The 23770-nt window shown below is 44.6% G+C and overlaps 1 protein-coding gene across 11 annotated transcripts in view; it reads right to left on the bottom strand.

The window, feature by feature from the left end:
- The window catches only part of ppfia2 (PTPRF interacting protein alpha 2), a 134278-nt gene that overhangs the window by 72395 nt on the left and 38113 nt on the right, over nt 1-23770 (bottom strand). Inside the window, exon 1 of one of the 11 annotated variants that reach the window (XM_072709979.1) lies at nt 8182-8596. The exons of 9 other annotated variants lie outside the window; for them this stretch is intronic. In XM_072709979.1, coding sequence (XP_072566080.1) covers nt 8182-8262 — 81 coding nt within the window. In that variant the 5' untranslated portion in view covers nt 8263-8596. Of the gene's footprint in view, nt 1-8181; nt 8597-23770 lie in introns of those variants that run through there. One more of the 11 variants, XM_023838642.2, reaches the window with a different exon arrangement.

Genomic DNA, 23770 nt, shown 5'->3' with positions numbered 1-23770 from the left:
TGTGTATATGTTTGCACTGAAGGAGCTGCTCTTAATCTCATTATACATGTGTATAGTGACAATAAAAGGCATTAATTCATTCATTCATTATACAGTAAAAAAAAACTTAAAAAAAAAAATTATTTAATGCTTGATACGGGAAGCAGAAGTACTTAAGGAAACCTCACCAACAAATCTCTGCCTAGTACTTTATCATTATAATCCACATGCACAGTGATATTTTGGGACAAGCAGAGACTGAAATTGGGGGCAGAGTCAGGCTGCTGATCGAGGCAGAGTCAGGCAGCTGATCGAGGCAGAGTCAGGCAGCTGATCGAGGCAGAGTCAGGCTGCCTGTGAAGTCAGGACAGCTGCTAATCCCAGCCTGAGGAAACACAGAAACCAGGAGCTGCAAGGCCAGCAGGAAGAGAACGGAGGGACAGCAAGTCAAGGGACTCAACTAATCTAGTAATTGCATACTAATTAATTCCGTGAGCACATTTCTGCCCAAAAACACAGATTTCTGACCTGTGTTTAGCACTTTAAACTGAGAAATAAACCTGGCAGATGCAAAACTCCAATAAATTTGGACAAAACAGATCAGAAAAACGATTCCCCAAATGTGTTGTCCAAAAAGAAAAACAACCACCACCAACAACAACAATAAAAACATGTTGGCATAATATCACAGACAGAAAGCCAAACACCCCTGTGGATATGAGAATCTTGTGGATCTGATCGCTACAACAGGCTATGAAATTAACAGTCTGTGAGTTGTCGGGGACACCGAGACCCCACTTCAGGACCCCAACCAGCAGCCCACTTCCCCAGCCATTCGAAAAAGGTGAGGAGGACTTTTAAGGATCTTCTGCGCATATTAAAGATGCAGAGCAAACTGGAGCTCAGGAGAAAGTGGGATGAGAAGCACGAGGTAAAGCAGGAACACTCCTGGAATATCAACGTCTGTATTTTTTCCCCCATTTAAGATACAGTGCGGAAAGCTGCCCCACCAACCAGAAGGAGATGAAGCAAGTGTCGGGCCTCATCAGGAACACTTCCCACAGGCAAGTGCGAGAACAGCGGGGGCAAATACGAGGCCGGTGTTTTCTTTGCTGCACTCTCGGAGACTTTTGTAAACATTTGTCGCCGGTATATGCTGCAGCGTGTCTGCAGGGTGCGTCATACGACTCAAAGTGAGACCGCTAGCCTGTGAAAAAGCCATTCTGCTCACATACACCAACAGTCACAGCCCATGTGACTGCAATACGGATGCATAGGTCCCCACAAGGTCACCTGAGCATGTCTTCTAAAATAACACTGGCTTTCATGAAAGCAACAGGCCTTCAGCCGTAATACTGCTGCGTACAAACTATTGAACATTACTAATGTAACTCGTCAACAGCAGGCAGTCGACTCAGAGGTAAACCCCAATCATCAAGGAAGACGTACAATGAATGGCATCCATTTCTCAGCACCTGTCTTTGCTCACAGTATTATGACCCCCATGAATTGCTCAATAAAGCAGAAATTTTACCTGCATTTTCAGATTGTTTTTTTTTTTTAACTGTTCCATGCGCAGAGGCTCTCTGAGGGCTCTGAGTGGCGAGGCTGTCCGGAGCAGGCGACACGCAGGTGACAGAGATGTGATCCATCAGTCTAGGCATGACCGGCACATGTTATAAACGGATTTGTTTTCTGGGGAGATGAAATGACAGCGGCGTCCACACTGTCACTGTAGTGTCGTGCATCTCATCAAAGTGGCAATATGATTTCACGGCCGCTGTGTCGGGACGCCCCAATCATAAGCTAACCCAATAAGGAGGATTCCTGTTATATCAGGAATAACAAGGTGGTGGTGGTGGTGGTGGGGGGGGGGGTGGGTGAATAATAAACATTCCACTATACACGTGCAGGCAGCACTCACATGTATGTGCAGACGTCTGCATGGGATGTGGATTGTAGCCTAAATCTTGAGAACAGACTTGTACCAATAACGCGACAGGCTGCAGGTCACATGACACAGTGGTGACGGCATTGGGGGGGGGGGCTGCATGTGGGAATCAATTGGGCACGTGCTGAATGTGGCTCAGACTGTGGACGTTTGGCTCATAACGGGCAAGACAAAGAGGACTCAGAGCTCCTGCTTCTGAAAGCTCTCCCATAATCACGGTGGAATCCAGCAAAGTGGGTCAAACTCCACTACCCATCTGCCCAGACGGGCTTTAATGCATAAGGCTGACAGGGAGAGGGATAAAATTAGAATCAAAGACCATGTGGGTCTTGGAAATACACAGTAAATGAATGAGTGTTACTTTTATATAGCGCCTTTTAAGAAACCTGAAGTACTTTACAGAACCAATGGGGAGCCACTTCAACCACAACCACTGTGTGACACCGACCTGGAGGATGCGACGGCAGACATTCTGCACCAGTACGCTCACCAGACAGTAGCTAATTTGGTAAAGGGGCAGGAGAGAATTCACCAATTAAATATAGGGGATCATTAGGAGGCCAGATCTGATAGGGCTACAGTGAGCAATTTTAGCCAAGACACCGGAGTACCACTACTACTATTTGAAAGATGCCCATTGACCCTTTTAGTAGTAGTGAAAGTAGTAAAAGTGAAGAATTGTCGTTGTTGACACACCACAGCACACAGCAATGAAATTCAGAGCCCAGGGAGCAGTGCATGGTCAGGGATTCAAACCAGCAATCTTCCAATCACAAGCACACTTCCCTAACCTTTAGGCCAAGACCTCAAAGAGTCGGCACCTCGCTTTTAAGTCTCATCCAAAGGACGGCACCATTTTTACAGCACAGTGCCTCCGTCACTGCACTGGGCCATTGGGATCCACACTGACCACAGGATGGGCTCCCCTGTCGGCCAGTGTCCCTGTCACTGCACTGGGGCACTGGGATCCACACTGACCACAGGATGGGCTCCCCTGTTGGCCATTGTATCCCCGTCACTGCACTGGGGCATTGAGATCCACACTGACCACAGGATGGGCTCCGCTGTTAGCCACAGTGTCCCCGTCACTGCACTGGGGCATTGGATACACACTGACCACAGGATGAGCTGATCTGTTGGCCACTGTGTCCCCGACACTGCACTGGGCCATTGGGATCCACACTGACCACAGGATGGGTTAACCTGTTGGCCACACTAACACCTCTTCCAGCAGCAGACCAGCTTTAATAGTTGGTCTCCCAGAGGAAACATCTAGTCCTAGTAGTATTTTCCCTTATTAAAAAAATAAACACATATTCATGAAAGAGGGAATAACAGCATAATAAAAATGATTATGGCACTGCGGCACATGCAGAGCGGCAGTGTGGTGGCGACACGGCCTCAGCAGGAGCACGGCCGACCGCCATCGCCGATGGTAACTCACTGGTGGCAGAGCACCAAGCTTTTCTCATTATTTAAGGGCGTCAGGTCAATACCCAGCGAGGGGTGTTTTAATGCCCATTATCACCATGAAAACTCACTCACTGGCCAGTACAGTAACAATACTGCTCATATTATTATTATTATTATTATAGCACCCATATTCTAACTTATCAGGCTTGCTGGGGGGGACTGGAGACTATCCCAGACACCACAGGGAAAGACTGGAGTACATCCTGCATGGAATGCCAGAAAATAAATAAATAATAATGACATAAAAATAAAGATGATGATGATGATGATAATAATAAAATTATAAATGCAAAAATTGCATAATTTCCAAAACTCTAATAATGATGTATAAGAATGTCTTAATTCTTGCAAACTTTTGTAAAATCTGTTGATTTATAATGTGTAACAGTAATTTGACATTTCACTTGGACTGCTATTTTAATTTAAATGATCTAAAAATGCTAATATTTGAGCACTTGTCAAGCTTACGAGGGAACCAAATGGTATACAAGTATTTTGGAAAACGGAAGCCGAAATACCAAAGGCCATTAATAAGTAGGACTTTCTAGAAATATAAGTGTATGGCTGTGCTGCAGTTCCGACACAGAAAGGATATGCAGATGCGTCGCATTTCAATGGTGGGTGCAGCTCACTTTATAACACGTAATCTGACATCCTATTCATGTCATGCCAACTCGCCTTCTTTGGGAAAATTAACTGCCTGGCGACGTTCAATTTTATAACACATTACCAACATGCACGCTCAGTGTGCTCACCAGGGCCACTGCAGATCGCTACATAATCAACGTGCTACATGCTAAATCATCATGCTAAATCAGAGCTACATGCGTTGAATCCTGCGATGGGGTAAATATCGCCAGGCTGCTGCAGCACAAACCAGGGCCCAGCCTAACGACCAGGTCCTCTGCATAGCGAGCAACAGTGAGTAGTTACTCCCATAAATGAAGGTGTTGACATTTGTTGTATGAGATTAACATCCTCTGCCGGACCCGATTTTCAATGCCTGGTCACTCCTGGATAGTCTGGATGCCTGGGCAGACTGCTCTCCGCCAGCTGAGGTTGGGGAGGGGCTGGTCCAGCAAGAAAGAGTCTGGGTACCAGCAAACCAGTTTCTGGTTTTAAACTCACATCATACAAAGGTACTGTTTGCTTGGCTAAATAAGGATACCCAATGAAGGCACTTAAGTTTAATTGCATATTCTACAATAAGTGCTTATTTAACATAAACCAGCTCTTTTTAATAATATTTTTAAAAACTGTTATTATTTAAATCGATCTCTCAATGCCAAAATTAAATCATTTGCATAAAGCCATAAAATCATTACGACACAAATATACCATAGAGTGATTGTCTCCATTATGTAATGCAAACTGTTAAATGAATGTTTATCGCTAATGTATAATGCTGTAAGACTCCTAGCGTGACCAAATAATTGCAGCAACACATAGAAAGAATACTGCCAAAGGACATGATTATCCTACATTAACTTCTCCAGCCTGGGAAAACGCTGATGAGTCATTACAGGGAAAAGGGGTTTTTGCTTAAAGTCCCATCCAGAAAAGCTACAGTTTGTCATCCACATCACCCCCAGGATGCTGTACGTTGGTCACTAGTTATGCACAGACTAGTACTCTACTCAAGTCCTCAACTCATAAGAAAAACGTTTTTTCTAAATGTTTCAGCTGACCATAAGTTTTAGGGGACGCTGGAAGGTTTTCTCTGGCTTTAATTGTACTGCCACAGGTCGAAACAAAATGTTGGTCTACTAACGAGAATTCGTAAAGTGTCTTCCACATCAACACCGTCATTAATTGCATTGATGGAGCGTGCACAGGAGAGTGGGCCTATCTAAACGCTTCTTGTCATCATGTAGTCTGCTTTAATCTAAACCACATAGTTGGACGTTGGATCCGTGGATGAGTGATATGTTCAAACTCCTGCAACACCAAACCAGAACTTTAACGGGCCCAGCTGGAAGGATTTTTGCTAATTTCTCCTGCGGGAGCCAAAGCAGGTGGGGCTGCTATGAACTTTCCATTGGCTGTTTGGGACGAGCTCTCGTTGATGACAGGTTTTCAAGCCCGTTGCCCCAGAGTCTAATATTTTCAGCCCATGCGATACATCTAATTGGAACAGAACTTCATGCCAACAGCAAAACATCCAATTTGTCCTGCAATTACTTTGACCGTAAGTGGTACCACAACTGAAATGTATTCCCACTGGATCTTCTGAAATGATACAAGAGAGTAGCGTGGAACTGGCCTTACATAATGGAACATGACAACTAAAAAAGTCTGGTCTGAATAATGGAAACATCCTGGGATTTTTAGCACAATTTATCATGCTATATGGAAAATAATGCATCTTAGAAGCTTATTGTAAAACAAGTATTAATAAATGGCTTTAAATGTAAATAAACTAAAACCATTGCATCTGCTGAAACTGATACAATGTGTGAAGAAAAGTCAAATGCTGACATCTCTTATTTTTTATTTTATAGCGAGAAAATCTATTTTCATCCAAGCTATTCATAAGAATGAGGAAACACCGGCTGAAAACTCGACCTCGAAACCCCCTTCAGATGCCTTCAGCATTGCTATGCTCTCAAGGCCCCAGTTTCGCTCCTACTTTAAATAAAACCCAGTCTGGCTCATCTTATAAAGCTCACTGCATTTCGGAGAAGGGCCACAGCGTCAGCCTGAAAAGAAAGCCCTCCGTCAAATGCGGACCCTTCTCAATAAGGATGATCCTGCTATGAATGTCAGACCGAGCTTCTCATACCCTAATGTCTGCAATGATTTCAGCCGCATCAAAGCAGTGCACATCTATCGATTCGGAGATGCCCCCCCCCACCGGTCCTGATCACAGCAACGGGAGTTAATCTGGTTAAAGATCCTTCCCCGTGGTGATACCCAGCTGCTAGAGGACCCAGTCTTATCTGCTGATGCTAGCTGCTGCAGACTGACTGGGAGGATCTCCTCATCAAGCCAGGACTGCTTGCTTCGCGTTATATTGCAAAAGAGAATTTTAAAAAGTCACCTTCCGTGCATGTCAACCCCAACACGCGAAGCATTTCTCATGCGAGTTAAATCATCCCCCATAACAGTCCCCAGAAGGGATCTCATTAAAAGGCACGGTAATTGGAATCGAAGGTTCTGAGACTGCAACAAAAAAGCTGCTGTGGTTAGTAATCACACATGCACCTCTGTTAGGAACAATGTTATGACTTGGAGAGAAGTGCTGGAAGAGATTATGCACATGAGTTATAAAACCACACTGGCTCTGACATGCATGATGTGATAGGCTCATAACTATTAAAGGGGTGTGCCTCACTGGCTGAACACGATGAGCAAGGGTAATAGTTACTAAATTGCAAAGCAGAGAAATTCAACTAATATCATCTATGAAGAATGCAGTGGAAAACTCCAGTATTCAATGCAACAGATGAGTGAACAAGGTCCACTGCTTATTCTGTTTGATTGTACTTGCACTAGATTTTTTTTTTAATTGTCAGGGATACGGCAAACTACAAAGGGCAGCTCATTATAAATAAAGTTAATAATTATAACAGTTATAGAAAAGAAGCACTATTGTTTGGCTTTCACAACAATGCAGAACAACCTAATACGGATTCACATTGGCATTTTAAGGAATGAAGGCAAGAAAGGTCACATGCACGAAAAACAACACAGATTTGTTCTGAGTTTGAAAGAAAACAGCATCTTCATTTCCACGAGCAAGGCAGTGCTTTTCCCCGCACGCTGACCTTTGAGGCTCCAGGGGTCCACTCAGCTGGCGCTGAAATCAATGCTGCCTTTCGCTCCCTCGCAGCTTCGCTCCAACTCCAAGGAACTTCAAGCACAAGGTGATGGAGACCCAGACACCCCCCCCCCCCCCCCACCCTAAGCTCGACCCCCTTTTGAGCTTTAAAAGAACAGCACTAAGGCTCTAAAGTCCAGAGCCATCTTCTGAGCAGTCCCCAAGCAGAGAACATTAACCATGCATCACCTAAGGCCATGCGCATACTGGTCAAATAAAACACTGCTGGAAGGATAACTCAGCGAGAAAACCATCTTAATTATAAGGAATAACTTTATATTTTCAAACATCCCCGTTTTACAGTATATAGCAATCCTCAGAGAATATAAGGATGTATACAGTTCAACTTTAAAATACATATTGTGTGTCAAGGGAAGCCAGCTGTTAGAGGCTTCTGATTATTTACGAACGCGGACTCACGTAATAACGTGTTTAAACAGCAATCGGTATAGTTAGTGCAGTACTAATGATTTAGTAATACAGTAATACGGAGCACAGCGCACTGACAGCCGCGGTTAACGCCTATCGGCGCAAAAGCAGCGCACTTCAGGAAGACGAAATATTCAACCAAAAGCAAGGCGGACTTACACTCACCACGATTAAGTTATAAATAACGAAGTTCACATAATCAGGTGGAAATCACCAAGCCCTTTTGATAATGACAACCCTAAAAATAAAAACAGCAAACACATTTTTATAGTGTGCTTTGTGTTTGCGCTCCACACCACGCCGCTTGATCGCGTTATATCTCTTATTTCTCAGACGCACCATATCCGCATCCATTCGTACTGCACATCGCGACACAAGGTTTATAAATATAAGATGAGGCCAGAGCCAATCAATACAAACAGCTACATACATTGTTAAACGATGCAAATCGTTAAAATGATTATTTACGCGCGGGGAAGAACGAATGAAAGAATGAAAAAATAGATGTCTGAGAAAAGAAAGTACTTGCCTGGAAGGTGTAGTACCTGGTCCCGTTGGGCGGATGAACCTTGGGGGAATTTGTCCCCGAATTCATGTCCGAAAAGATCATGTTTCCTCCGGAGCAGATGGGGATGGACGGCGCCGGGTTTTAGTACTTTAAATCCGTGTGCCTGCGACGGGACGCGACTACGGGGAAGTCAGACTTGACCCACAGGACTCCCACCCCGAGCCCCCCATAAACGGGTAAAAGAAGCTCCTCTTTTTCTTTTTTAAGAATGCTGAAAGAAGAAAAGGAGTAAAAGAGGGAAAGACGATGCACAGGTGAAGGAGCGACTCTCTTCTGTGCGGGCTGCGCGCTGGACGCACTGAGGCAGCCCATCTGCTCCCAGCGATAATCGCCTCCCTCCTCCGCGGGCTCCGCCAGCGATTATGCGCCGCATCATAGGCGGCTAACCAATAACGCATAGGCGCTTATGATGGAGGGAGCCGTCCGTTTGTCATGCGGAGCTGCGGGGACGTGCGCTCCCGCTGCAGGGCTGACAGGCGACACGCTCTTTATAAGAGAAACGTGGCGCATGATCCCGAATTAAATACCACCGCCACACCAGCAGGTCGTATTATTGTAAATATTTACGCACGCCTTATATATTCAAATTATATACAATAGCTGTGCATCTGTTTGTGCATTCCATTTAGAAAGCAATGGCATCAAGGATTGTCTTTAAAGTCTGCCCCTTATAAAATGTGTTATATCCTGCAGTTGTTTAATAACTGAAAAGTAGCGTAAATGCAGGCTGATACCCCTGTCATACAGGCGAGGGTAGCAGATACGGGCTTTAAGTAAAAGGTCAGCGCGCTGTAATGACTTCTTAGGATTTGCATCATCACCCTGCCACATTGCTGACCTCCCCGTCTCCAGCGGGGCTAAACGTATGTGGCAGAGGCCTGGGAAACACCCGGATAACTGATTTTCTCAGAAGCAATTGCTCATAACCCCCCCACCCCCTCGATGCATTGTACCGAAGCCAACAAAAAATTATCTTGGCTGCCTTACTAATATTATACAATTTTAAGTGATATTGTGAGTAAAAAGAGTATCTTGTGTGATGTTATAATATAGGCCTATATTTTATATATGCACACATACACAAACACAGTATCAAGAGCCGTTCTGTCGCGAATAAGTTCTTATGGAAGATGGATTTATGAAGTTTTATATGAAGGCTATTCATAGGAATTCTTACCATACATGTCAGTATTAAAGCTAACATACTCTACAAGATACTGTACTAATACAGCAGGCTTTAAGAATTATTTTGTAAGTTAACGATCTCTTCAGTGATGTCATTAGCAATGATATGGTGGTGATCTGTTGTAAAATATTTTGCCTCATGGACGAATCACTTTACAGTTGCCGGTCGCGACGCCTTTGCTGGGAGCCGACAATGGCATTGCAAAACCCTTCAGCACAGAACTCGAAGTTTATCGGCCGAAAACGGGCGCGAACGTACAGTAGCTCACCGTGTCTTATCAAACGCACAAAGACGGATCCGTGATGAAGCACGGACAGCTTTATCTTTCCAGCAACTGCGGGTGGCGTTTGGCGGCTTTGGCCTCGGCATTCGCCTTTTTCCCGAGGAATAAACCCCGGTAATGGCTTCGCTATTGATTTCTTCACACTCCGTGACTTCATGATAAAAACCTCTCCATTCGACATTAATAAAATAGCAACCAAAAGCCTCTTTGTGAGAGACCAGTTTCTTATGAAGCCCACAAATATTTACTACAAGTGACAATAGGAAAAAGCTTTATATATTTTAGTTATAGTTTTTAGAGATAAAATATTTTACAAATAAAGAAAAAATGAAAGGAACACAAACACACCTCACAGTACAGTCAATACTTTAAAAGAAAACGTATTAAACAGCATCTCCATTAACCAGTTTCAGGTTATTAAAGAAGTTTTTTGGTTATTCATTCTCAGTGTGGATTTGGTTTTCAGAAATACAGGACACAGTGACACCCGCCCCTCAAACGGCACAAACTGTCGGCTAATCTTCTGGCTTTAAACTGGTGAGAAGCTCTAGGGACTGAGGAGCTCTAATGGAGAGATGCCTGAGGTTCCGGTGGGCAGCCTGGTAATAGGATGGATGACACCTACGTACCGCCATGTACAGGCTGCGGAGGGATCGACTGAGGGCACTATACCAAACTTCCTGTCTGTTTTACACAGAGCGATGACCTGGGGACAGCAGACTGATGGCCGGGCTGCCTGACAAAAAAAACTGGTAGAGAGTCGTTCTCAGATGCAGCAAATCAGACCCACAGTGGTGTGACTGAAGCCTAGCTCTGACCTGCTTCCCCACTGATGACCCCCAGCACTGATGGACAGGGTTTCCCACAATGCACCTGGAAATGACAAAGAATAAAAATAGTACTTTTCTTGAAGAATGGTCCAATACCATCTTCAGTACCACCTTTGTTTATTAAATAAATAACCTTTATTTACTTTGTAAAAAGTCCTATGCTCACATCTGGGGTTAAATAAAACCTTTTATTTCATTACTGTATGAAATATAAGCAACGCGTTTGCCTGTGCATTATGACTGCATCTCAGCTACCCTGTGGGGAAACATGCTGGAAACGGCAGCAATATAAAACCTGGTGGCATAAAACACATGCAGCACAAATAATACGTAATAACTGAATTACAGGCATAGCAGTATTATCGATAATTCTGTCAAAAAGCGAACACATGGCAATCACTAGGGGGCGTTTACAGCAGCTGAGGTACAGTAGGTGTCCTTATTAGGAACGGGAAGGGGAGTGGCCTTCAGGGCAAACAGCCATCCCTCTGCACCAGGCGATTAAACCTGTCACCATCTCTTAATGATGCAGGGACAGAACCAACAATCACTTTAAAGCAAATTACCCTGTTATTGCGGCTCCTGAAGCTTGGAGATACACCCATATCCATTTACCCCTCAAAGCGGGTGCTCGTATGGGGGAGGGGGGTCAGTGAAATCCCTCAAAGCTGGGTGACATGTGGTCACCTTGGATCGTCAGGTAATGTTTCATAATACTCCTGACCTGGAAACAGTCCTCCCTGTATTACATAACAAACATAATATATGTTATTCTTCCAGTTTGCTGTCCCTTTAAGGTCATTCTCTCCCCTGCCTTAGAGTTTGGCTCCTATGAAACCTGTTTCAGATGCTTAAATATGGACTCCATTTAAATCTCTTCATTAGCCTTTACAGCACAATTATTTACCTTTATAGTAAATTTACTGAGCATCACATTAATACCAGCTGGTTTCCAGTCCCTTCATATTGTACTGAAATGAAACTAAGAGGTAGCAAATGAAAAGACTGGAATGCAATCGTGCAGGCATTACACAGGCAATGGTTAATAGGAGGTAGGCTGCATGACTGTGATTGGTTCAAGGATGCGGAAGCCCCAGCTGCTCATTGGCTGGCACTGTGGGTCCGCCCCTGATGCCTTTGTGCCGCCCTCTCATGTTTACGACTGTTGTAGTCTAGTAGTCTGTTGTAGTCCAATTAACAGCTGCAAATTTTTTGAAAGTTTTTAATTGGATTTCATTTTGCTGTAATGAGTCGTATCCCCAAGTGTAGTACATTAACGCTGATTACAAAAAAGACCCTGCGCAATAATTACTGTGCCAAACTCCACTCTGTAGCTGGAAATGTAACCCTGAAGCGGTTAGAGGTTTTTCTGTAAAACAAATGGCAGAAACACAATAATTAGAACTTATTTTCAAGACTAATACGCATCTACAACATGATAATTGTTTAAATTACCGTAATTATATATATTTCATATTAATTTCTATAATTGTAATGAAAAACCCACAGAGACTGACAGTCTTTTCGACATTAACGTAAGGTTTCAGGCTGCATGATAAACAAACGTGAAGGTGGGACATTTTCTCCGTTCTGTTTAAAATATCTTGCTGGAGGACAAACTGAAAATGAACCATAATGTAAGAGACACACCTTGTGATGTTCTGAGCTTCACAAGGAGGTTTGACAACGAACATGGGTGGGCTGCATGCCCCCCCCCCCCCCCCCGAAATACTGATAACAGTGTGGACTCTTATTATTTCATCAGTGCTGTGGGCCCCCTGCACGTCACTCACCATCTTGCTCACTTGAAAATGTCTTTTATTGACACCGGTACACGATCTGAGTGAAGATAACATGGTCAATGATGAGATCCTACATAGTCAAGGCCGTCATTATTGGAGACGGCTGTTTTCAACGGGAGCGGACAGATGAGACTGATGAGAGCAGGAAATGAGAGCGAGAGTGTGGAGAAAATCCATACAAGGAACCGGGCAAGGTTTGCTCTCAGCATTGGTGGGGGCCAGATCAGCTCTGCACCGCCCCGCCCCCCTACACATACACGGCACTCCCACAATATGGGTAGGCAGGAGGCCCTACCATCCATAGCCAAATCTGTGACCTTGGGACCGGGCGAGTGTGTGTGTGCACCAGGTTTGCACGTAATTACCGTCAGTCCTGCTCGCGCTGACTCCCAGGAGACGAAACGCAAAATCCAACTGAGCAAGAGCTGCGGCCACTGAGCTGGGTTTTAAGACCACAAGGTGACGGGGGAAAGATGTGAGGGGCAGTCAGTTCACGGGGTAATGAGACGCCGCAAAATCCACAGAGCGGTCTGTGGTGACGGAGACGTAACGGTCCAGAGAAGACCCTCCCCATTGAGTAGTATTACAAAAATATTAAGATAATATTTCCAGGCATGACTGTTTAGAGCATGCCTGGGGAATTATTATCTGTGGAGGGCTAAATCCGAGCTTCATCATGTCAGCGGGGGCTGTTTTTAATGATTATTTTCATGCCCCATGACTGCTACAGTAAGACCTGTTAGATCTTACTTTTCCCCTTCTTGAAAACACAGTTAGAATCCACCAGAACAGGCACATTTTCCTGCTGAATGTAACATATATTTTTTCATTTAAATCTGTTCATCTTCATAGACTTGAACATAAAACTGTACCTATTTTTTTTTTATTATTTATGATCGCACAGGCCAGTAGAAATAGATCTGCAGGCCGGATATGACCTGCGTGCCTGTTTTTGCCCAGGTCCGATTTAGAGTGTTTTCTGATTTTATCGTTACATAAAGGACATTATTCAATCGTCTGCACAGTTTGAGGTCCTGCCCCCCAAATCTCATATCAGAATCTGGACCAAAACCCATGCACCATTCCCCCGCGGGTCCAAATGGGGCAGCGTGTGTTTAGATGCCACACAGCATCAGGCCCGGCCTGCCAACCCCTGTGTGTTACCGGCGCGGGCAGAAACAGGGGCCGTCTTGCTCCCTCGCTGGCAGCCGGCTCTCTGACACTGCTGGCTGATCGGGGCGAGGATGGGACCCGGAGGAGCCGATGTCAGCTGTCCCCCTGCTCCCGGGGGGACTCCGTGCTGCATGTGCACGTGTGTGTGTGTGTGTGTGCGCGGCTTGTGTGTGGCTAGGCGTGCCCATACATATTTAACTGGAGACTAGCATCTGGTAGGAAATCGAGGCTATACAGTACTTAGAAATTGAACAAGTTTCAATTTCTGGACAAAACAAACAACAAAAACTGTCATCCACGTCTGCCTTGTGAGCTCTGGTGACCCCCACACACACAGCACTGAATCATGTATTGGGGGGGGACAGGCCTGGACTGGGCATCTGGCATGGCGGACATTTCCCGACAAAGTACATTGTGGTGGAAGCAGCCCCCGACCCCACCCCTGCTGGACTTTTGGGGCCCGCCACACGTACACATAGATAGGGACCCCCCCACTGACAAATTTTATTGCAAGTATGTATATGTGTGAGGGACAATGTAACACAAACATCTAACAAAATATAACTTTACATATATAGGTGTGTGTGTGTGTGTGTGTGTGTGTGTGTGTGTGTGTATCAAGGAGTTAATAAGGAGCAGGGACATCCTTTGTGGAACAGCTTCAGTCCTTCACTTAATGCTGCCTCACAGTCCAGGATTGGCTGCAGTTGGATACTGGGCTATTCTTCAAGAAATCCTCCAATTCCCTGACAATCAGAGGAGGTGGAAACATGTGCAGAACATCCCATAAAGGAATCCATGGAATCCAGGGATGAGGTTTTTTCAGTAACGTATATGGGAGCATGATGAAGGAACAGTGTTCACACCTGGTCCTGCAGGAAGGCCTCGTGCTGCCTGGCTGTTACACGACCAGGCAGAGCAGGCGCCAAAGCCAGTGACCCCACGAGACCAGCTGCCCGCAACAGACACTGAGGGATCACCACACCCTTCGCATTTCTCTAAACGCAGGAAGCGGGGTGAATGATGAGTCATCAGACCTTGCTCATTTTTTATTCCATTGTTCAGGGTTTTATACCCCTTACACCAGCTTATGCGTCTCCGCACATTGGCCTTGGATGCAAGCAGTTTCCACACGTCAGCCTTGCCAGCTCTGTGAAGCTCAGAACATACAGTCTCTGTTTAGAATGGGTCACAGAGGTGCTGATTCTGTTCTGCAGTACTTCCTGTGGCCAAACTTTCCATCGAGCCCTGTTGGTGAGCTGAAAATGTTTGTTTCTCTTTGCCAATGCAGTTGGCCCATGTCGTGACTCATTAAATAATTTTCCAGTTTTCGGAACAAATGCATCTGCGATTTGGGCATTATTTTGGCTTTTTAGTACCTCTGTTTATTGGTTTGAAAACTCAAATATCAAAGTGCTGATTATCAGAGCTCTTTCAGAGCTGACACATTTTGCTAATTGCCATTCAAACTAATACGAGTCACCTTTTTAGCTGTATTTGTAACTGTGATTCAGTTGTTCAAAGTTAAACTACTTTTTCATTTGATGTTTCTGTTACATTGTTCACTCCTGCATGTATCTATTTGCGAGTTTCAAGGCAGACAACCACCTATATCAATGCCCTGTTGTTTAATAATGTTCAAGTGCAATTCAAACTGAGAATGAGATATTAACCTTCTGAAAAAATAGGTTACCTTTGCTTATTAAACAGCAAGTGTACCCTAGGTTAAACCTAACTACCATACTGGATATTATATTGGGTAAACAGTAATGAAGATGGATGGACAGATATCTCTCTCACACACACACACACATACACACGTAATATATGTTGTACAAAAGCCAAAGGTTTGATTCCAAAAGACCGCTTTGCGTAACGAACCTGTGTTTTTTTCTAAACAATTTAAAAGAAAGATTCAGTTTAAATCTTATAATACCAAACCTACACTTCCAGGATGCTCCTTATTTAGGATAAGATCTTAGCAAAATAAAATAGAATAAAATAAAAGTGCAACGCTTTTTGTTTTATCTGAAAACCACTGTGGTCCCTTGAATAATTCATGCCCTTTTCCACCACTTCATTTTTCACACTGTCACAAATGTTAAAGTATCTCAAAACCAATTTTCTTAAAATTCCTGCACCAAGGAGTGGGAGGATCTATTTCCATTTCAGAGCCGCATCTCTCCGGTGCCAGTTTCGGGTCCAGGACAGACCAGACGTCTGGCACAAAAAACCATCAGCCTGATTCCAGCATGATTAGCGCACCTTTGGCAACGCATCAACACCCCCCCCACCCCACCCCCACCCCAACCCCAACAACCACAGTCTTCAAGAAACGCTGCCAGATTAACACCTCCAGAAACAAAGGGTGCAGCCAGTAATCCCACACTCTCTTCCAGAGCTCCACTGGACTTACAGGGCCTCGCTAGTTCTCTCTCCTGTCATCTCCGACCATTTCCAACAAAGCACACCTCCATATTCAAAACTATTGAAATCATTACAGTCAAACCTCAAAAGATGATTATTTCAAAGGAAAACATACATCCCAGGATAACTATATTTATCCATTCAGCAGATGCATTTATCCAAAGCAACGTGCAACTGAGAGGCAGGATCAGACAATACCTGCAGCAACTGGGGGTGACGGCCTTCCTCATCAGCCCAAAGGTGACGTCACTCTGCTGGTCACGGGCACAGGGGCCTAACACACCCAGCCAGACGTCAGCCCATGCTAAGCGTGCAGGTACAGTACAGAGTGCAAGACTTGGCGTGGGTAAAGGCCAACAGTAAGGTGGCATCTGCACCTCACACTGGTGTTACTAAGGTGTGTGTGTGTGTGTGTGGGGGGGGGGGGGGTTAAGTGTCATCATGGCACAGAAGGTAGTGAAACATCTGCATTCATGTCATGTATCTCCTCCGAAAGGCACAGGGCTCTCAGTGTAGGCACTGAATCTACATTCCTGCGTGGAGATGAGGCGGGGTGAGGATGTGCTGGGGAGGGGGGGGCAATCATGAAAAATTTACAGAGGGACTCCCCTGGTCAGCAAATTATATCGAGGGGGACAATGCCCCCGGTCTGAAAATTTCACTGAGGGTGGAAGGTGATGCACCTGCCCCTAGATGCGTGTTCCTGGTGAGGAATGTGACACGGGAGGTAGGCCGTCCAGCTGCAGTGCCTGAGAATATTACCCTCAAACTTACTCCCCCTCGGAACCCACCCCCCCCCTTCCCAACCTGGGATTCTCATGATAAGAGGGTCTCAGGTGACTTATCAGCGAACAGCGCGCCGAGGATTAATGGATGCAGGTGGATGGGGAGCAGTGGTGTGGGATGGATGCTATGATCCACGCCAGGCATGGGTGCTTCTTTCAAAGGCTCGCCGCAGAATGCCACCGGTAAGGGCTGCCTGAATATGTCCGCCATGTTCCTGCGTTTGCTTAGCTTACAGTCATGTGTTCCCATTCCAAATAATCTGAGCGATGCTTTCTTTCTCGCGAGGATAATCGTGGTCTGGGCGTCGAATTGGTAGGCCGGCTTAGCCGTATCTCAGGAGAACGACACATCGGAGAGAGCCGGTGCTGAGGCAGATTCAGGCTTCCTGTCCTCTGTTCTCCGGAGGACCCAGCCTCCCGGGATCCCCGCATCCGCTCTCCTGCTCCCGGCCGACCTCTGGCTGACCCCTCGACCTTCCTGCGGCAGGGCATGTGTCTTCATGTCTGACATGTCTGCAAATGCGGCCCCCTATTCAGCCCCAGTTCCCACACATCAAAACGTTACGAAAACTTGCTAAATTAGGCTCCACAGAAGCTGTTACTAAGCAGACCTAACACCTACTCTGAAAAGGACAAAATGCATCACTCAACTGCAGGCCTCCAAACAGGGTTGGGCAGGCCAAGAAGAATCTTCATTTTTAAAACATATTAAAGTTTTTCTCAAAAAGTTATTCATTACACACGTGTCACAACAGAGCCATTGACCACGCTCCTCCCTGAAGGTAGAGCTTCTGATGGCCGGCTGCCCGCTTCCATCCCGTGGCAGCACACCGTCTCTCCCACGTCACCCGATCCGCTCCTGCTTTGCTTAAAATCCCTGTGCAGGATATTCAAATGACTCCTCAGTGCTGTCAGCTGTCTACTTCAGTCAAAATAAACCGACAGCTTTTACAGGAACGCAATGACTCTGCATACAGTGATATAACTGAGAGAAAAACATCAATGACAATACGGGGGGCGGAGGTGGCGTAAAGTTTCAAAATCCAGAGAAGCATTTCAGGTCAGCAAAATGGACAGTAGCTTCTGGTTGGTCAGTCAGTGATTCTGCTGGTGATGTAATCCCTGCCCCCCTCCCAATGACAGGAGATGCATTCCACACTGTCAATCACCAGAAAGTGGCCACGCCCACCGGCTCACTTAAAGGTGCGGCCAGGAAATGCATCGCGAAGACCAGACAGTGTGCTGACAGCAACAGCGGTGGACCCCTGTTCCCATCCGGCTGGGCGGGAAGACACTGCGGGAGTCTGCTGCTCTCCCCGATGTGAAAACGACAAACTGAGAAGCTCAGAAGCTGAGCCTTCACAAGAACAACAGTGTTTAACATTTATGAAAAGTGACAGCTTAGATAAAAAGCCCCGTTAAAATTAGTACTCCTGGGGAAAGCAAACGAGACACACTGCAGCAGCACAAGGAAATATGCAGAATCACATTCTTTTTATTAATATCTCACAGGAAACAAGCCATGCTATTATTATGAGCTGTTCCTTTAAATTCACACATGCACAAACCAATGGAGCAAAGGCCAGGCCCACAACAGGACACCCCACTGTGCTGTTATTCAGCACCACAGAAATATGTCAGCGCGACGGCGGCCCCTGGCTGTGCGGGGGACACAGCGCGGGCGAGCTCTCCGATCCAGCCCCGGCCGAGGCGTGATTCAGGTATAAGCTAAACAGCCCCCTGTCCCCAGCAAGATGCCAGGCATCCATTAACATGCAGAGAGCTTGTGGTGCTCAAGCGGGGACTCAACATGCACAAGGCCCCACTCCTTACCCACAACAACACAAACAACAAAAGCCTGGCGTCTCCGTTTCTTGCTGGAACGCATTCAGTTGCGGGAGCAGATTGTTGTCAGCCATTGTTCTGTTGAATAATTAATGCAGACACAATAAAAGCACCATTACCATGACGACAAGTTTGAGTCTGTTGCGCTGCAACTAGAGCTGCGAAGAGCTAGTTAAAAAGAACGAGGCAGTTACGTTTCAGTACACCGGACAGCTCCTGAGTGGCCGCAGTCAGGACAACAGTGCCCCCCTCCCCCCCCATCTCAAAAGAAATGACAAGGAGATACAAGCAGTTTGTGAACACGAGTGTAAGATGTACCAAGATCCAGAAGAATAAAGGTGTGGATTGGATTAAAAGCAGCACGAACTCTCGGGGTTATTCAGGACCACAATGCTAATAAACAGGACAGTGAAACTCTTTAAATCTGCTTCATCTTGTAGGCGGGGTGAAGGACACGACAGAGGATTTCCAGGGGTCCAGCTATCAGGGCTAATCTTCCCAAAGAAAACCCTGGGGACTGACTCTACGAAAAGCAAACTTTACCCATGACGCTCTACAAGGCAGAAACAAAGGCAGCCCCCAAAGCGGCGTGTCGGCGAGGCGCCTCACCAGCATCTCCGACCGTCGCTGTGAGTGTCGTGCTCCCACACGGCCTTTTGAGCCGCAGTCAGCGTCGCCTCTGCAGGGGACACCCCCGGAAAGCCATAGCAATCGCTCTGACTTCATTTGCAAGTCCAGGCCCATAAATCATTACAGGGGACGAAAGGACAGCCTCATAACTTTCTCATTACCTCTGCTGGCCTGAAGAGGTGATGTTTCACTCCACAAATAGAGTCTGCGGAGGCTAACGAGGAGGGGAGGGGGGTTGACAATGAGGTTAGTGGTTCAGGAGGCTGAGATGATTTGCATGGAGAAGAAAAGCCAATAAAGCCTGATGATGTAATTAACATTTAACCATTAATGTCCACCTGACATGAACTAGTATAAACCTATAAAAAAAAATGTTGTAGGCCAAACATGAAAATAAAATAAATAAATAATAGGCATACTGCATATACAGCAAATGACTCAAAGTTAGATACTTCATTATAGACTCTAAAACTTGGGATAGACTTCTGAAAACATGGGATAAAAACCTACAAAAGCAATGACGGCTGTCGATGTAGGTTCAAGAAACGCCCACATCTGCCGCGTGCGTGCTTTCCACCCACAGAAGCGCCTCCCATCTCGTCGGAGGTCCTCCTGAAATCGCCACAATTAACTGGCAGCCTGTCAGCGGACGGTCTCATTAATGGCACTCAGTGGCAAAGTGACAGAATCTGAGGAGTGGAAAAATGGGCTAATAGCAGACAGACAGGCTGACGATTAAAAACACGGACACGCACGAATGGCTCGGACACATCGAGTCGCAGCGATTCGACACCGTCCAACGTGCCTAATTTGTCAGCTTATACAAGTGCATTTATTTGCGAGGAAACTGCCTGTACAGACACTGATATAACAAAGGACTGGCAATTACTGTCAACAGCAGCTAAAGTCCAGAGCCATGAGATTAATGAAGGAATGAAAATAATTTATTTTATGGTAATGACAGTGGCATGCTCTCTGACCTGGACTCTCAGGTCCTCAGAGGCTGAATCACACTGATGACTGCAATAAGATACGATTTATAGTTCTGATTAGCAGCTGCATAGTAGCTGTTTGCATTCTACCAATAAAATACATTAACATGCAGGCCTATCAGATATATGCACTGAGAAAATCAAAAGCATCACTCTTTAAATGCTTGTATGCAGTCATAACAACGTACCAGGGGTGCAAGCAAATTAATGACAGCATTCTAATTAAATGAACGTTACAACAAAACTGCTACAGCAAGCTATTAGAGTGACAATTCCCTTGTGCATCGGTTAGGCCATGGCGCCCTCTGTTGGCTTCTTGTAATAACAACAATAGATTTGGTTGTTTTAAATACAAGGTCTTTAGACTACCTGGGGCAAATTAAAGGAAGATTAAAACAAAACATAATTTACCATTAAACATCTATTGTGCAAGGTGTAATGCTCCACACAGAAGACTATCACTGGTCACCACTGCTTATTATTAATACTGTTCATTTAGAATGATTATCTTTATCACCAACCAAAATACATCAATATTTAACTGTAAACAATAAGTTCTTACAAAAAACATCAAATGTTCCTAGCTACAATTTCTGCCTCTGACAAATAATCAGACATTTATTTTATGCAAAAAGGAATTAGGCAGTAATCTGTACCTGACAAATCTTACAAACATCCAAGTTAATGACTTATGTAATCCTTAGAGCAGACTTACTGATCACAAACTAACATGAAGCTCAACAGCATCCCCCCCCAAAACTAAAGTAACACACATATCCCCCTCCCCAAGTCCCATCAGGCTTTATCTCTCCCCCTGGACACACAGGAACCACCTATCCTTCGTGGGGCTGTGGGGAGCCTCGAGAGATGGCAGGACCCCTAATTCAGCCATTACTGCAGTGGGCTTCTTGTCCTGTCAGTCACATTTTATCTCCAGCACCACACACACATTTGCTCCACGATTAAAAGAGCGCCTGCTGTTACTTGAATTTTCAAACATCAGTGTATGGTCACAATTTCTAAGTCACCTTCAAAGAATCCCTCTTAACTCTCCAAGCTTGTGTTCATTGCACCAGGGAAATGAGCTTATGACTCATATTTCTTAATCGCAGTTATTGCGGAAATTACTGCAATTAGTAGCGCAAAAGAAAAACATAAATATAGAATGCATTTAATAAAACATCGTGCTGAATATTTCACTTTGAGGCTATATAAGGAGTTACACTGAAACACTAAGAAAAAGTGTTTCACACATTCGAAAAATGAGCACACAATTCCCATAATTCCCAAATTCTCCTTCAAGGAATATACCCTGGGCTTGGAAACCAATGAGCATGCTCCAGCCATGTCATGTGACCTAAGAATTATTCACACTGACCCAGCACACACTACATTGCCTATACACTCAGTGAACACTTACTGACCGTCTCTTTTTTGGTGGAAGAACATGATTCCCACATTTAAAACTGACTGCACCTATTAAATTAGAAAAAAACAGGGCCATTAAGGAGTTTGGCGATCTTGGATAATCAGGGATTGGGACCAATCAAACGAAAGGGTTTACTTTTTTTTTTGGATACAGTTTAGTTAACCATGGGATCTCAAATGGGATTGGACCAGTCCAACAGGGTCTGACAGAGCCAGGAAAACCTCCGTCAGCTTGTGTATCGAGACAAGCGTCACCACAAATGGAAGAAAAACCACACTCACCTGCAGAAGAGAACAATCATATCAGACCCCACCCTGAAGTGTCACCGCATCCCCATCTGTTAAATCTTTCATGACTCTCTAAATATGCATTTTGATGAAGGATAAACGGCCAGCTCTAGTGAGAGAGTTTTCCTTCCTGTTCTGCAAAGCCAGGGGCACTACGGGACAAAAGCAGCTAGTGAGGATCAGTTTTCTTCAAGAAAAACTGATGTAATGCATAGATAAACATCAGACACGTAACAAGCTCCTTTAAGGTCTTAGTCTTGAAGCAGAATTTAATGAATCACAGGTGGTGTAGTTAGTGCACCACCACTTACTAGTTATAATTATGTAACTTGGAACAATGTAACTTTTGAGGTTACGGGTGTAATAAGCTACCTGAGGTAGTCAGATTAAGACCCTTGTCTGAATCAGGGTACCTGCTCATTGTAGTCAAAAGCTAGCAGAAAATAGAGCATCAGTCACAAACATTTCCAGGTTTGTTTTCAGTAGAAATACCCTCATTTAGATTCAGGTATACAGAATTCCAGGTTCAGAGTGTGGGATCTGAGATCAGTCAACCAATTCATGATGTATTTTAATGTACATTTGAAATCACTGTCCTTCTGGAAGTCCCAGTCTCCCTGCAGGGGAAATATGGTGTTTGGCCAGAGAATCTTGGTGCACAAAAGCAATGTGTGTCAGTCAATCACAAATGGTCCGTCAAAAAACCAGTACTGCTCATCAAACTCAAGCTTCCATTTTTGTCGATTGAGCACAAAAAAACAAAACAGCCCCAGCAATGTCTTTTTTCTTAGCAATCCTTACATAAACGCCACTTTCAGCAAGGTGATGTTCCATGACGTTTTTGGAACCTTTGTGGTAGCTTTGGACTGCTATTGACTTCCCAAACCAATTCTGTGGCTGTTGACCTTCCCGTATCCTAGGAAACGCTAATTCTTTTTTTGAAACAGAATGTGTTGATACAGACTGAGACTTTACTAGCACTCTAACATTTTGAAATATTTATGATCCAAGTATGTCTTAATAAAAGTTTGAAACACTTGGTAAGTGTGGCCATTGAAAGGTCTGGGAATGATACAAACATTGTGGACCATATACCAAGACTCCTAACTGGCAAAGGGCACCAGAGAACCTGCTTCGCCCCTTTGACAAAACGCCAAAATGATGAAGAACGGCGTGTCAGCCCCCCAGCAGACAATTTCGTAATCTATGCCAAGGTGCACTGAAGGTGTGCTGATACTGTAGTTGTTGGTGTCCTTTATTTTGGCAGTTACACACACACACACACACACACACACACATACACAGTGGTAACGGTTCAGTCTCAGCCTGGCATTCGCTGTGATAGCATGGTGCATGTTTACACTAGCTGAATACATATATTTAGACAGTAAAAATACATTTAGACAATGATAGACAGTAACAGCAATTATTATATAATAAAATACATTTAAAATGTAAAAAAGATTTCTTGTTAATTATTTTAATATTGATAATAAACCATTAATATATTTAATTATAATAATATTGTTGTGCCCAGCAGGGACGGAACGGAGACAAAGGTGCAGACGTCAGGGTTTTTTTTAACTTTACACATTGTTTGGATACATTTATTTACTTACTTTAAAAATTACTGTTTTGATAAATGTGATTAGATGTCTTTAGTACAGTATATGCTTTTCTTGTTTTATCCGGTTCATTTTGTGTTTAAATGCTAAAAAAACCTATTTCGGTGTAATTTTTTGGGGCCAGGAACCAATTCATTGGTTTTCCATTATTTTTTATGGGGAAAATTCGATCAGAACTCGAACTTTTTAGGATTCGGTCTGGAGTTCTGAACATATTAATTTCGAGTTCTGAGGTACCACTGTGTGTGTGTGTGTG

The sequence above is a fragment of the Paramormyrops kingsleyae genome, chromosome 1, assembly GCF_048594095.1.
Source record: "Paramormyrops kingsleyae isolate MSU_618 chromosome 1, PKINGS_0.4, whole genome shotgun sequence".
NCBI classification, from domain to species: domain Eukaryota; kingdom Metazoa; phylum Chordata; class Actinopteri; order Osteoglossiformes; family Mormyridae; genus Paramormyrops; species Paramormyrops kingsleyae.
This window is presented reverse-complemented; position numbering and strand designations above follow the sequence as displayed.